Raw genomic sequence first — 14458 nt, 5'->3', positions numbered from 1 at the left:
GAGGAATGAGCTCTGCCTTCTAATACTGTGCCCCATTGCAAGGCACATTGGATTAACAACCTACAAAGTATACTGTCCCTATGGCCTCACCTTTACTTGAGTGTTTCTAGTACATGATGTACTTTGTATTCACAGATGCGTCTTGGGGACAAGTGTTGAATTCCATCCGTTATGTGATGCCAATAACAATGACGATTACTCTGCATTTCAACTGTGGAACTTTGAACTGAGAGGAGATCATGTAGCCATTATGATGCATCACACACATTACAGACTTAACAATCCTCACCTAAAGACGGGAACAAAGTAAAAAGCACCATCACATACAGATTACCACTGCACGTAATGGTCATGAAGGGTATGAAGTATTCCCTTTGTTAAGTAAAGTGCCTCCCTAAACACCCATGCTGGACATACTTATTGATTAGTTGGGATGATTTTAAAGATAGATTTGCATCTGTAATCTAGTGTTGGATAGAGACATCATTGATTGACTGATGTTGAGTGTGTAGTGGTCTAGTTGGGTCACGGGACATTACTGGGGGATGAAATATGTGTAGGGTTACAATGATATGTAAGGGTACTATCAACCGTACCCTTAGGCTACACCAATTTGATTTCTTGGTTAACCAATTTTTAAAAAACAAATCTTAGCATGAGGGGACATCATTTTAACAGAATGCTGGGGTGAAAACTTGCACCTGGCCCTGTTCACTCCCTGAAACTGTGTGCACCAAAGTACAAATTTTCCTCTGCGATTCTGTTTTCATGTTGATTTTCCAATCTAGCATTTTTCTTAAAAATCTGTTAACCAAGAAATCAAATTGGTGTTGACGTCGCTTGTATACAGAATATTCTTGACACTTTTAAGTATCTGTAAAAATTTTGAATTAAATATCAAGTTAGTTGTGTCACTTACCAGTGGCAACCCTTTTTTTCTGACATTCTACTTTTTGTCTGCGCTCCTATTCCCGAAAATGAATTTTGAGCCCCACTTAGTCTTACTATGCCTCTCATAGCAGTGCGATCCAAACCAGTTATTTATGTCTCACAGTAAGGTTTCTTCTTGAAAGTTTTTTTTTACATTCTATGTTATTTTATGTTGTGCACCCAAAATTTTTCCTGTGCACCTCTTCACCAAATAACTTTCGAGCTCTGCTAAGTCGTACAATGCCTCTCCAAGCAGTGCATTCCACAGCGGAACAAGTATCTATAAGTTCTTGTTGTATAATGAGCATTCTGGCGCTTTTCTGACAATTCTATTCTATTTTGTGTTGTGCACCCAAAATATTTCCCATGCACCTAACTTCATATTATTAGGTTACTACTGTATATAATAGGTGCATCAGTGCAGCTAGACCAAAAATGAATTTCGAGCCCTGCTAAGTCGTACAATGCCTCTCCAATTGCAAGCAGTGCGATCCACAGCAGTTATCAATAGCTAACAGTAAGGCTAAATGTTCTTATTATAATAAGTTTTTACTGACATTCTACTTTATTTTGTGCACACAAACTTTAATTTTTCTTTGTGCCTCTTCCCAAAAATAACTTTCGAGCTCTGCTAAGTTTTGCAATTCCCCTCCAAGTAACGCAATCCGAAACAGTTTATTTTGTCTGCGCCTCTATACTCGAAAATGACTTTCGAGCCCCGCTAAGTCTTACAATGCTTCTCCAAAGAGTGCGATCCGCAGCAGTTATCTAACATTTGTTGTTCTGATGGATCCTGTGACTGTAGTTAATGCGGGGGCAGCGCCACTTCTGAGGAGATTACCACACAGAGATCGGGGATCCCGCTGCGGGTCAATACGCGTGCTTAAGGCTGACTGGCTAATGCGGTCAGCAACAGGAGACTTTTTAATGGATGTCATAAGCTAGGGACTGTGTGAGCTGACTGCTGAGGGGACTTAAGGGGCAGTTTCAGAAGATATATCTATTTGCTGTTCAGAGTTTGTTTTTATGTGCTGACTTTTGAAGGGACCATCTCAAAAGATGTATCTGTTTGCTCCACAAAAATTTTCCACTTCTGAAGGGACTTAAGGGACGATCTCAAAAGATAAATCTATTTGCTCTACAGAATTTGTTTTTTATGTGCTGACTATTGAAGGGACCATCTCGAAAGATGTATCTATTTGCTCTTCAGAATGTTTTTTGTGAGCTGAGTACTGAGGGGATTTAAGGGACGATCTCAGATGATGTATCTATTTGCTCTTCAGCGTTTGTTTTTTATGTGCTGACTATTGAAGGGACCATCTGGAAAGACATATCTATTTGCTCTTCAGAATTTGTTTTTGTGAGCTGACTACTGAGGGGACATAGGGACGATCTCAGAAGATATATCTATTTGCTCTGTAGAATTTGTTTTTTTATGATCTGACTGCTGAGGATACTTAAGAAGCCATACAATGTGCATGCTGAAGCAATAAACAATAAACATTGAACAAGAAACCATCTCAGAAGATAGATCTATACCAGAGCTGTCTCCAGAACCCGTCCTGCCATCCAGGGACAGAAATTTGCTTGTTGGAAAGGGAAAAAATTCACCCCGTCTGTCCCAAAAATCTGAACTTCATGACATTACAGATTCAGCAACAAAAATAAACAACGTTGGGGTCCTAAATATTGTGTGGGACAGAAAAAGAATCTAAAGCTGGAAGCAGCCCTAATTTATTTGCTGTACAAATTTTTTTTTTTTTTTCATGCCAGACATGTACTGTAAATTTAGTTATCTTGTGGGAACCTTATTTTATGGTAGAAGGGCAAAGGGGGTTTTCGTGACATTTTCAGTTTGCTTTTGTAACAATCATTCAATCTGTAGTTCTGTAACACATAGGAAATGCTTATTCACGGTGTCATGAATTTGAAGTGAAGAGGTCAATACCAAAAGTGCACAAAAATAAAATCACGGAAAAAATATCAAGATTGACAGTAACTATGTTTTTGTACAATTTCACACCACAATTTTACTGATGGTATTTCCATAAAGTCGTAATTCGCAATACAAAGCTGAAAATTTATCTGACCTCTTGTAATGGTGGTTTAATGAGGAATGCTTGTTTTATGACAATTCTCTCGTTTTGTGGTACTTTTACGAAGGATTTGCTCTTAGGAATAAGTAGGACTCTGAATGACGTCTCAATTTACTACCGGTTGTTAACTGGGTGAAAGCATAGTTGTAAATCGCTTCTTTTATGTTAAAAGGGGTCCCGTGATGAATTCATTTGGGAGTAGAGGGTTGTTAACAAAATATATTTTCCCAATGAAGAACTTCGCCTAAAAAGGTTGGCAATGAAAGAAAGACATTGCCATGGCGACGGTGGTTATTGTTGTTGTTTTTATTTATACTGTAACCTGCTTAGGGCACAGGTACATGATTTATCTTTAAGAACTGGAGAACCAGGTTTTAAACTCTGAATAGATATGTTGATGAGGTGCATACAATTTAGGATGGTTCAGTAGAAGACTAAGTATAAATAATTTCTTTTCTTTTTTTTTTTCCAGGAGAAGAGCCACAAGTCATACCGCCCCCTGTGCGTGCTGACGTTCCGGCTGAACTACCTTCTGCACGAGTTAGAACCCATGGGGTACCACCTGGTGAACATGTGTCTGCACACCGCGGTCTGCGTCATGTACATGAGCGTCTGCTGCATGTTCGCCAGCCTCGGAACAAGCTTTCTCGCCGCGTTACTGTTCGCTGTTCATCCCATTCACACGGAGGCGGTAAGTAGCCTAGTGCTGAAAACACCATGATTCATGTCCATGTCCCTGAAAATACGACCCCTTTCCCTGGTGCTGAAAACACTATCCCTATGTCTGCTGCATGTTCGCCAGCCTCAGAACAAGCTTTCTCGCCGCGTTACTGTTTGCTGTCCATCCCATACACACGGAGGTGGTGAGTTGTCTGTAGTTTCCAGTCAGCCTTGTTTGTGTGTGTGTGTGTGTGTCTGTGTGTACATGACTGTGTCTCTGGATGTTTGAGGTCAGCATAATTTAACAAGCTCTTGATGGATTGTAATGATATTTGGTATGTATGTAAGTCTTGGAAAGGCAAAGGTCATGTATAGATATGGGCCTCCTAGCAGCTGACCTCAGTACTACCGCAGTGTGTGTGTGTGTGTGCTTGTGTGCGTGCATGTGTCCATGTGTGTGTGTGTGCGTATCTCTAATTGCCATGTTTAAAGTGCAAACTTTGGTGTTGCAGGTGACGGGTGTGGTGGGCCGTGCAGAGCTCCTCTCCTCCATCTTCTTCCTGGCTGCCTTTAGATGCTACACCTGCTGCTGTAGAGCTACAAAACCTGCAGGTGGGTTAACGGTGTCCCTTTCCCTGGTGTTGAAACGTCAATTGTGGTTACAGATGCTGAAAACACCATCCTTGTCCCTGGTACTGAAAACTCCATCCTTGTCCCTGGTACTGAAAACACCATCCCTGTCCCTGCTGCTTAAAACACCATCCTTGTGAACTGAAAACCACAACAGAAAAAACATCCCATTCCAAGAAAATGCTATCCCTGTCCCAAGTACTGAAAATCACCACTGTCTATGGTTCTGCACCATCCCTGTCCCTGGTGCTCAAAACCCATCACTGTGCTGAAAACACCACCCCTGTTCCTGGTGCTAAAAGCATCATCCCTGTCCCTGGTGTTGAAAACAGTTTCCTGCCCCTGGTCTGAAAGTGCCATCCCTGCCCCTGGTCTGAAAGTGCCATCCCTGTTGCTGGTGATGAAAGCACCCTCCTTGTGATCTGAAAACCATGACAAAAAGAAACTCTATCCCTTTCTCTGTAAACAGCACCCTTGTCCCTTTTCCTGACACCACAATGCCAATAAATGGCGCTGAAAACACCCATGTCCCTAGTGCTGAAAAATCAAACCCTGCCATACTACTGAAAACACTATCCCTGTCCCTAGTACAGTCAAACCTGCCTAGGCGACCACCTTTTCAACGCGACCACCTGGCCATGGCGACCGCTTTTTCTCGGTCCCGAAAATTTTCCCCGTAGGCACAAGCATTAAGCTGCCTGCCCAAGGCGACCACCCGTCCAACGCGACCGCGACCGCCACGAATTGGGACCGCACAGAGCACAATCACTGCCCATGGCGGCCGCCTAATTTTCAAGCTTGTGGTGACATCGGATCATTTTGCTGTCGGATTTCACGGAAATGTTTTCAAGACTTTGAAGGAAAAAATAAGGACAAAATTATATGGAATAGTAATGTTATAGCATCGATTCCTCCATGAAGTGTTTTAATAAAATGTTCCTATGAACACTGTAAAGACAAATGTTTGTGATGTTGTTGTGCCTATCGTAATCTTATAGTTTACCGCAAACTCAGTTCAGTTTAAACTCAATTTTCAAAACGAATACGTAGTGCATGGCGTCAAAAAGTCAGATTTCACAGGAATTACTATCTATATCTTGTATTTTCAACAAAAATGTGTCTGTGTCTTACTAAATTCCGCCGAAAAATGACTTCGCGGCGGGTAAAACATCGGGCGAGAAATGTTGTTCCTCGGTCCCGACGCCATCTTGGATTTGGCATGGCCCGGATTTAGCGTACCGCTGACCTTTCTAAAACACGATACTTTTGTGTATGAACATTTACGAATACTCTAGTTATTGATGAAAATTAATATTCCTTTTTTTTCCATGACTTTTATTTCCATGAATCTCACAAACCTTTATTGGACGCTCTGCGTTCTGCTGCACTGATTTACCTTTTGATGCGGTCGCACAGAGCTTGGCGGCGCGGCGCGACGAAATCACCGTCCCCTTTCATCTTTAGTTGTCACATCGAAAACTTTCTGACCCTTTTATCCAGCGGTCGGCGCCCCAAAAAAGGCTGGGGCCAGCAGGTGTTTTCTAGGGATTTGTCTTAGGCCTTAAAACTTCGATGATGTGCATGTGTGTGTACTATTTAATGTAACGTGTGAATGCGGGATGGTGCTGCGATCATCGAGGCAACCATTGTTTTGTAGTCAAAATTATTACGGAAATGTGTACACGATGTAGCGGTGTACAATTATTACAACGATAACGGAAAATGTAATTTTTGTAGGATCTTTCTGTCAATGAGAATTGAACCTGGTGGGGCTCATGCTGTCTAAATTCACATAATAATCCATCAATTTACGTACTGTATTTGAAAACCTCGACCTGGAAACATGTGAGTGGAATCCTCTTCATGGCGACCACCTGTCCATCGCGACCGTTTTTGCTCGGTCCGCCGGGTGGTCGCCTTGGGCAGGTTTGACTGTACTTAAAACAACATCTCTCTCCCTTGTGCTGAAAACCCCACCCCTGTCCCTGGTGCTAAAAACACCATCCTTGTCCCAAACATTCTATCCCCATTCCTGCCCATGAAACATCAGCCCTTTCCCTAGTGCTGAAAGCCCTGTAACTGGTATGGAAAACACTATCATAATGACCCTGTCCATGAAAACTCTGTCCATGTCCACAAAAACTATCCCTGTTCTTGGTCCTGAAAACACCATTCCTTTCCCTGGTTTTTGAAATACCCATATCCCTGTAAACCCTGTTTCTGGGTGCTAAGAATAAATTATAACAATCTTTCCAGTGTTGTGATTCATGTGAACCCATGATATAAATGGTCATTTGGCTATTCAGGTGTATCAGTACAGATGTGCAAACATGTGTATACAGAGGTCCCATGGGAAATCTACCTGAGGAATGCTTCATTTGATTGTAATTCACTTGGTTCCAGTGCTTTGTCTCAATGAAGAAAGATCTGATATTGAAGTGGAGAAGGCAGTTAAAGAGTGCAATCTCCTTTACTGCAGCTAAGTTTCCTCCATTGAATTCACTTGCTTGCGATTTGGCATTTGAATGAATGCAGTTCAAAGGGAAGCTAAAAGGTGGCTAAAAATTTGATGATTATCATATCTTTTGTGGACAAATGCCCATGAGAAAATTAGGAAATTCTTTTTCATATAATCATCATGTTCACAAAGCAAATCATCATCACAAAGCAAATACATTCTACCAAAGGTTCTGAAAACAAAATGATGTAAACTGTATCTTTGTTGTGTATTTTGCCTGACCCTTACCTCTTCCCTCATTACCTCAATGAAAAGTGGCCTGCAGGAAGATTTGAGGTTCTCATGAATAAACAAAGGTTTAAACAGACAATGTCTCCCTGGTAGAGAAAAATACAAAAAATAACAAAAAGCCTAACTCAGAACAATAAATATAATAACCCTTTTATGGCTTTGTGTTTGTTGTTTTTTCTTTAGGATGTAGGTATGTGATGTACACAGTTCTTCTGACCAGTGCTGCCACCCTGTGTAAGGAACAGGGGATCACAGTCATAGGGGTGTGCTGTGTGTACGATGTCTTCATCGCACAAAGGGTGAGGTGTCACTTTTAAAGAGAGACTACAGAAACTTTCATTGCAGTTTGGGTCTAATTGTCAATATTCCAAGACTTACAACTATAGTATGTGTTACTGTCAGAATGCCATAATTTTATTTTAAAATCTTAACTTGAAGTCTTTTTCTGGATGTACTGATTACTCACCTTCCTTTTGAAAGACCATATGATTGCCTTCTTCAAGAAATAGGAAATTCAATCTCTCTTTCTACTGTAATGCTTTGGTTATAGAATCATAAATCTATATCTTTAGAGATGGTGAAAGTTACAATTTCTATAAAATTAGCTTAGCCACCACCAGGTAGTTTGGTGAGGCAAAACAATGGTATCTTAATGAGACATTATGTTAAGCTTTCTTCAAATTTTCATAGACTCTGATGTTCATATATCGTAACCATGGTAAGCCAAATTATGACAGATACAATAAGAACATGTGTCACTGTAACATTTTCTTCTTTCTTTTTTTCTACAGAAAACGTTACAAGACCTTCTCATTACTGCCTATGCGCTTGTGTCAGGAAAGTCGGGTCTTCCTCCGTGGTTGAAGAGTTCCATTGCTCGTAACGTACTACTCGTCGTCAGCACGGCCTGTTTGATGCTGGCAAGGGTAAAGGTCATGGGAGCACAGCTGCCTGTCTTCACCAGGTAATACATAGGTCATAGGTCATGACCTCCATTTGACCTTGTATAACTTTTCTGACTTGAATATGGTCAAACTTTTTCTTGATGCTTTGGGTGGTGCCCAGCTCTGTTACTTGAACCTTGGGCCACAACTTTGTGCAGTCAATACAGCAGGGGACTAGTCCACTATTTGTGGTATATGTTCAACTCCCATACTCTTTCTTGAGTGCTGAGCAGAGAAAGCAGTGTGTGCCTTTTTAAAGTCTTTGGGATGACTCGGCCAGAGATTGAACCTACGCATCACCTACCAAATGCAAGGCGAACGTTCTATACATTAGGCTCTTACATCAGCTATCATTTGAATATGTAACTTAAAGGTAAAAATTCTTCTGAACATAGATTAATGTGAATGTGCCATACTCAGTTCTTCTTTCTTCATTGGCTACGTTTTGTTGCTTTATGACGTACTGTTTGTCTCCCCCCCACCCCAGATTTGACAACCCCGCCTCGGTGTCCCCCACCCCCACCCGACAGCTCACCTTCAACTACCTCCTGTCAATCAACGCCTGGCTCCTCCTCTTTCCCTCCGAGCTGTGCTGTGATTGGACGATGGGGACCGTGCCTTTGGTAGAGACTTTCAGTGATCCCAGAAACCTTTGCACACTAGCCTTCTGGGTAACCATGGCCAAGCTGGCTCACTGTGCTTTAACTCGAGATGGGAAGCGTGCAAAAGCAACAATTATGGTAGGTCGTTTACCTGTCTATGCATGTATATCCATATTCAGAAGTTGAATGTAACTAAATGTTCATATTGATTAAAACAAAACACAGTTTATAGCTAAAGATGCTTATCCCAGTAAACATACCTTTGGCAAATGAGTTAAATTTCTTCTTACTACTGAACAGTGTGCAGTTGGCATTTATTTAGAACATTAGTACTGTTACAGTAACGTTTTTCTCAAAAAATGTAAATTAAGTTTTTGAATATCAACACATGTGCAAAAGTTTAGTCCCTCGTGATAATTAATTTTCAAACATGATTTCCAATTTGATTTCAAGAATTCAAGTATCATTGGTTTCTTTTCTCTCCTAATTTGCCAACAGAACAGAATTTGAATTATTGTTACTTCAAGTAACTTGTCATCATCATCATCATCTGGTCGTTAACTTAAAGCAAGTCAAAAACTACTATTTGTCAATTCTGTAATTTGATTGAAGGTTTGCTCAATTGTTGTGATCAAAATGTCTTTTATTTTGTGTGATTAACAATTTTAATATTTTTGAAACTTTTTTTCAGGCCTTATCTCTGATGGTGCTTCCGTTTCTCCCAGCATCCAATCTGTTCTTCCCAGTAGGCTTTGTGGTGGCTGAGCGAATCCTGTACATCCCCAGTATGGGCTTCTGTTTACTGGTCGCCATGGGAACCAGCCTGCTAGCTAAGCAAAGGTTAGTGAAAAAGTCCCTCCTGCACGAGATGGTGCATACGGTTGCACCCATATCCATTTCATTAGCCCTTGGGCCACACAACTTTGTGCGAGGATTGGTCCTATAGTAGTGGCGGAGCGAATCCTGTACATCCCCAGCTATAGTGTGGGCTTCTGTTTACTGATCGCCATTACAAGCTTGCTAGCTAAGCAAAGGTTAGTTAAAGCCCTTCCTGCTCCAGATTTAAGCAAAGGTTAGTTGACCACGCCAATTTAATTTGATGTTTCTCGGATTTTTAAATGGAATGCTTAACGGGAAATACATAATGAAAACAATGCCTGAGGACCAAGTTTGTGCCATGGTTTTATGGAGTGAAAACAGGCATGTTCAAGTTTTCCTTCCTGCCCTCTGATTTCATGATTTTTTCTTCCTATATTTTCACCTTAAGATGTCTGAGAACCAAAAGTCAGGTTTCTAATACTTGTTTGTGTATTTCAGAAATCTCAAGTACGTCACATATGCTGCTGTCTTCTCTTTACTGGTCTTCCACAGTGCCAAGACAATCTGGAGAAATTTTGACTGGTGAGCTCCTTTAGATTAATATAAATCGGTTGAAATTAACATTAACAGACTAATTGTTACAGTTACTGTGTCATGCAGTCTTATGGCTTCTAAATGCAAAAGCTCCACCTTTGAAAACGCTGTGTGTACTGCAGCCGTTGAAGACTAAATTTCAGCTGACACATTTCTGCAGTACCCCAGTTTCTCTCTAGGTGGAGCTGATAAGCAATAGTGTGTCAGGGATTCAGTTACAGCAAAATTTTGTTTAGATTTCTTCCCAGAGCATGGTGTCTTGTAATGGCTTAATGGTTCAGGTGTTTGGCTCTAGTGGTCCTGGGTTCAAATTCTCTGACGTACCAACAATGTTGTGCCCTTGGAAAAGGCACTTTACAAGACTTTTCTCACTCCACCCAGGTGTAAAAATGGGTACCTGACTTCAGTTGAGGAGGTAAAAGGCGCTGGAAGAAGAGGGATGCGCTTTGGCTTCCGATAACGTGCTCTAGACATAGTTTATAACAACCTAGCCTCCTTTGCAGGCTTCCTATAACGGCGGCGTATATATATTGGGATGGGGGCAGGGGGGTTCAAGGTTCTCTAATGCCGGCAAGGGAGCTGTGTAGCCAAGGGAGTTGTGTAGCCGAGGGACGATTGCCGTTATATAACGGCAATCGTCCCTCGGCTACACAACTCCCTTGCCGTCATTAGAGAATCTTGCCCCCACCCCCCCATCCCAATATGTATACGCCACCGTTATAGGAAGCCTGCGAAGGAGGCTAATAACAACCCACTGCCTCAAAAAGGCGATGAGACTACCTGTAACTTGAATCTTTTCCTTTTTACCATCCCAGGGAGTCGGAGTATAGTTTGTTCCAGTCCGCGCTAAAAGTGAACACGAAGAATGCAAAGCTGTGGAATAACGTTGGGCACGCCCTGGAGAACCAGGACAGACATGCGGAGGCCCTGGAGTATTTCCTTAAAGCTGCTGGGTATGTCCCTGTCTGTTTGCTTTGTTTTCTTTTAATTTATTTATTTGTTTCTTTCTTTCTTTGAGCCTTTATCTATCTATTTGTGAAGAACTCTGACAAATAGGCCTGCTGACCACTTTTTTTAGGTCATGAGGGCAAGGGTAAGGGTCAGACAAAATATAACAAACATGCGCATAATTACATCCACATAATCGTTGTTAATGTGGGATTTAAAGGTTCTTGGGTCAAATCCCCAGCAGGTACATGTACCATTGATGTGCCCTAGCTTGAGAAAGACTACATGTTGTATCTATTTCCTAACTTCAAAATGAGTAGTACTACCTAGCTTCAGTTAGGGACGTCCCTCGGATAGGATTTAATGGATCCCTTGTTTGAGGAGAGCCACACCTCGAGCATGCAATAGAACCTACCACATTTATCGTAAAGAATAGGGGTCCTTCCCATGTGAGTGGATCGAACCTTACAGTGTTGTCATACTTGAACGTATACTGTACAAATAGTATATTCATTTTTTGTTAATTGATGAATACAATAGAGTCAGTTGTGGTTTAAGACAATTAAAATGTATTCTGTCATTGAATGAATAGTAAGCGTGATTGCACTCTCTACAACGCACAAATATGGCAAGAACTTGGTAACAAGATTAATTCTTAATTGATTAAAATTGTATTCTACATACAATGTACAAAAGAACAAAGTACATCATTCTAAAGAGTCAATTGTTTCTTATACAATTCGTAAAATCTATGAATGAATCAACCTCAGAGTTTATCTATTTTTGTTACAACATTTAAAGTGTGGCAAGTTTTGGAAACAAGAATTTTGTAATGATTCTAAATAGACTTTCAAAGTGTATTGTACAAGTCATACAATGTGCAAGAAAGCAAAGTACATCCAAAGGCTAACCTTTAGCACTCTAAAGTAGCCATTTGGCACCCGATTCCCTATTGGTTACAGAGTTTGGCAGCAGGGAGAAGGTTAACAACTTAAGGTTAACAAGACTATCTAACAGTAAGGTAAGAGCAAAGTAACCAAACTTGCAAGATATCGGGATTGTAAAAAGCAATGTGAAGCACTCTGAGCTCAGTGAGTGTAATCAGTGTACCCAAGGAATGAATAACTTTAAAATTTACCCCAATGAAGTTCCAGCCAAGCTCAAGCCTCTTCCCTTTTTCTTTAGCAAGTTGAAATCAACAGAAACTCAGGTTAATAATAATAATAAGTTTATTGCAAGTTCTTGCCCGTAGGCTAATTGCAAGTACATGTAACATGAAGTTGAGCATGCTGTCCCACATATGCTTGTACCTCAAATGTTTTTGTCCATTATTGAACGCCGTATTACGCTCATTCTATATATGTACACATTTTGTAACTTCTGTTATCGTTTGAAGTAAGACGTTTCTGACATTAAGATATGCCATATATAAGGTGTCAAACTGTTGTTTTTAAAAGCCAGGAAAGTTTTAAGTCGTCATAAAAACGATAGTTTGGCACCTTATATGTGGCAAATCTAAATGTCAAAAACGTCTGACTTCAAACGGTATCAGAAGTTACAAAATGTGTTCATTTAAATAAGAACGCCGTATATATGATCAGAATCTGGGCATCATTTAATGAGGTCAAAAGTATCTCACATTATGAAGTTGAGCATGCTGTCCCACATACGCTTGTACTCCCGGCGAATGTTTTTGTTCATCGCGCCGTAAACGATCGGGTTCAGGGCGCCGTTTAGCGCGGCCAGTATCTGGCCTACAGTGAAGGCTTCGGCTGGAACTTTACTGGAGAAAATCACCATTATGGTAATGGGCATGCAGCATAGGGTGTACACAGCAAACAGTGTCATCATCATTTTAGTGATCTGCCTTTCAGCAGCACTAGTAGAAGTACTGTTTTGTGTACTGCTGCTTGGGACAGAGTGCTGTTCTTGTTGTTCATTTTTACCTGCCTGATCTGACACTGTAGCGACAGTAATGGCAATGCCTTTGGGTTTACCTCGCTCATTGCGATCGTTTCCTTTTTGTTCCTCATCACTTGACAAATCCTTTTTGCCCTGTTGTTGTTTACCATTGTGCCTGATGCTGTAGCGAACAGGGTCATGGTGCCTTTGGGTTTACCTGGCTCTATGCAGTCATTGCCTTTCTGACCGTCTTCACTAGAGGAGGAATTTTCATCGCCCACCCACTCTACATCCTCCAGGTTTCTTAAAGGCTCTGTCACCCTGGTAGTTGTCGTGCTCGTGGAAGGGGCTGCGTCGCCACCCTCCCCCCGTGAGTACTTCACTGCCAAATGGTTTGAAGGACCCGGTGCGTTATGATTATTAGCTTGGACACGTTTCTTACTCTTCCTCACATGGTTTTGGATGAGGATGTAAACGGCGAGAGCAGCAATGTACGTGACGATGAAGTTTAAAACGGCCGCGGGAATCTTTGCCCAGTTTTTGTCGGCATTTCCCATCGCACACCGTTTCAGTTTCGGGTCCACTTTTACTTCTTCACCGACGTAAAGAGGCAAAATTGAGACGATGGGGACCAACCATGTGAGCAAGAGCATGATGACTAAGGTACGCGTGGACTTCAGACGTGTACTGTTGGTACAGACCATGAAGTAACGCTGAAGAGCAATACACAACATGTGGCTTATCGATACCCCCCACAGCACTGGAGAGGCATAGCCTATAAGCCAGCACAGGGCAGCTGGAGGCTCCCAATGGGGGTTTAGGATCTGCTGGATCCAAAGGGGGGTATACAAGGTGGCGAAAAGGATATCTGCACAGCTGAGGCTGACCAGAGGCACGTTGACCAGTTTCCGTAGGGCCGGGCGTGTGCAGATGGCGAGTACGGTGAGGAGGCCGCCGACAACAGTCCCCACGATGATGACTGTGGGTCACAACGTGTAGTTTTGAACATCAGTGAGAACGAAGTGCTGTACAGAACATTTTAGAGGCGGAGTATTCCACTCCAGAAGTGGGAATCACTTCATTTTTGGGGATACAAATGCGTCTGACTTTTGACTAGGTTACCTCAGCTACCCCCATGTACCCCCATACGGGCCCGCTTCTAATGTACTTGCATGGCCAACTTTGGCCACAATTACGGTAGATGGAATAAGCTTATGAAAGCAGTTGAGTGACTATCACACATGTCATATAGGAATGTACAAAATATTGAAGACTATGGCATCCGGGGATACAGAGATGTTCAATTTTGAATTAATACTTTCATTTGTAAGAAACATTGAAATCTGCCATTGTTGGAAGGGTCCTTCGGGGAATTCAAGAACTGGATTGCTAATAATGTTCGCCCTGCCTTTCACTCCAGGGCTTCAACTCATGGTGAATTCTTTGCGGATTCAACATAACAATTCAATTTCAACACACATTTTAGGGCATAAAAAAATCATCTCAAGTTAGGGCAGCCCCTCTTACATGTATGTATTACTAGTATGATATTTATACAGGCATAAAATCGTCATCATGGTACCT

The 14458-nt window shown here is 41.6% G+C and overlaps 1 protein-coding gene across 1 annotated transcript in view; it reads left to right on the top strand.

Moving 5' to 3' along the window:
• Positions 1-14458, top strand: part of LOC136421554 (protein O-mannosyl-transferase TMTC3-like) — a 48485-nt gene that overhangs the window by 19486 nt on the left and 14541 nt on the right. The window contains exons 4-11 of the mRNA XM_066408900.1: positions 3499-3717; positions 4199-4298; positions 7249-7364; positions 7857-8029; positions 8497-8749; positions 9303-9451; positions 9929-10012; positions 10840-10977. Of these exons, the coding sequence (XP_066264997.1) occupies positions 3499-3717; positions 4199-4298; positions 7249-7364; positions 7857-8029; positions 8497-8749; positions 9303-9451; positions 9929-10012; positions 10840-10977 (1232 nt within the window). The remainder of the gene's footprint in view (positions 1-3498; positions 3718-4198; positions 4299-7248; positions 7365-7856; positions 8030-8496; positions 8750-9302; positions 9452-9928; positions 10013-10839; positions 10978-14458) is intronic.

This window comes from Branchiostoma lanceolatum, chromosome 16 (assembly GCF_035083965.1).
Source record: "Branchiostoma lanceolatum isolate klBraLanc5 chromosome 16, klBraLanc5.hap2, whole genome shotgun sequence".
NCBI classification, from domain to species: Eukaryota; Metazoa; Chordata; class Leptocardii; order Amphioxiformes; family Branchiostomatidae; genus Branchiostoma; species Branchiostoma lanceolatum.
Note: the sequence above shows the minus strand (reverse complement) of the source record. Positions and strands in the feature narration are given on the sequence as shown.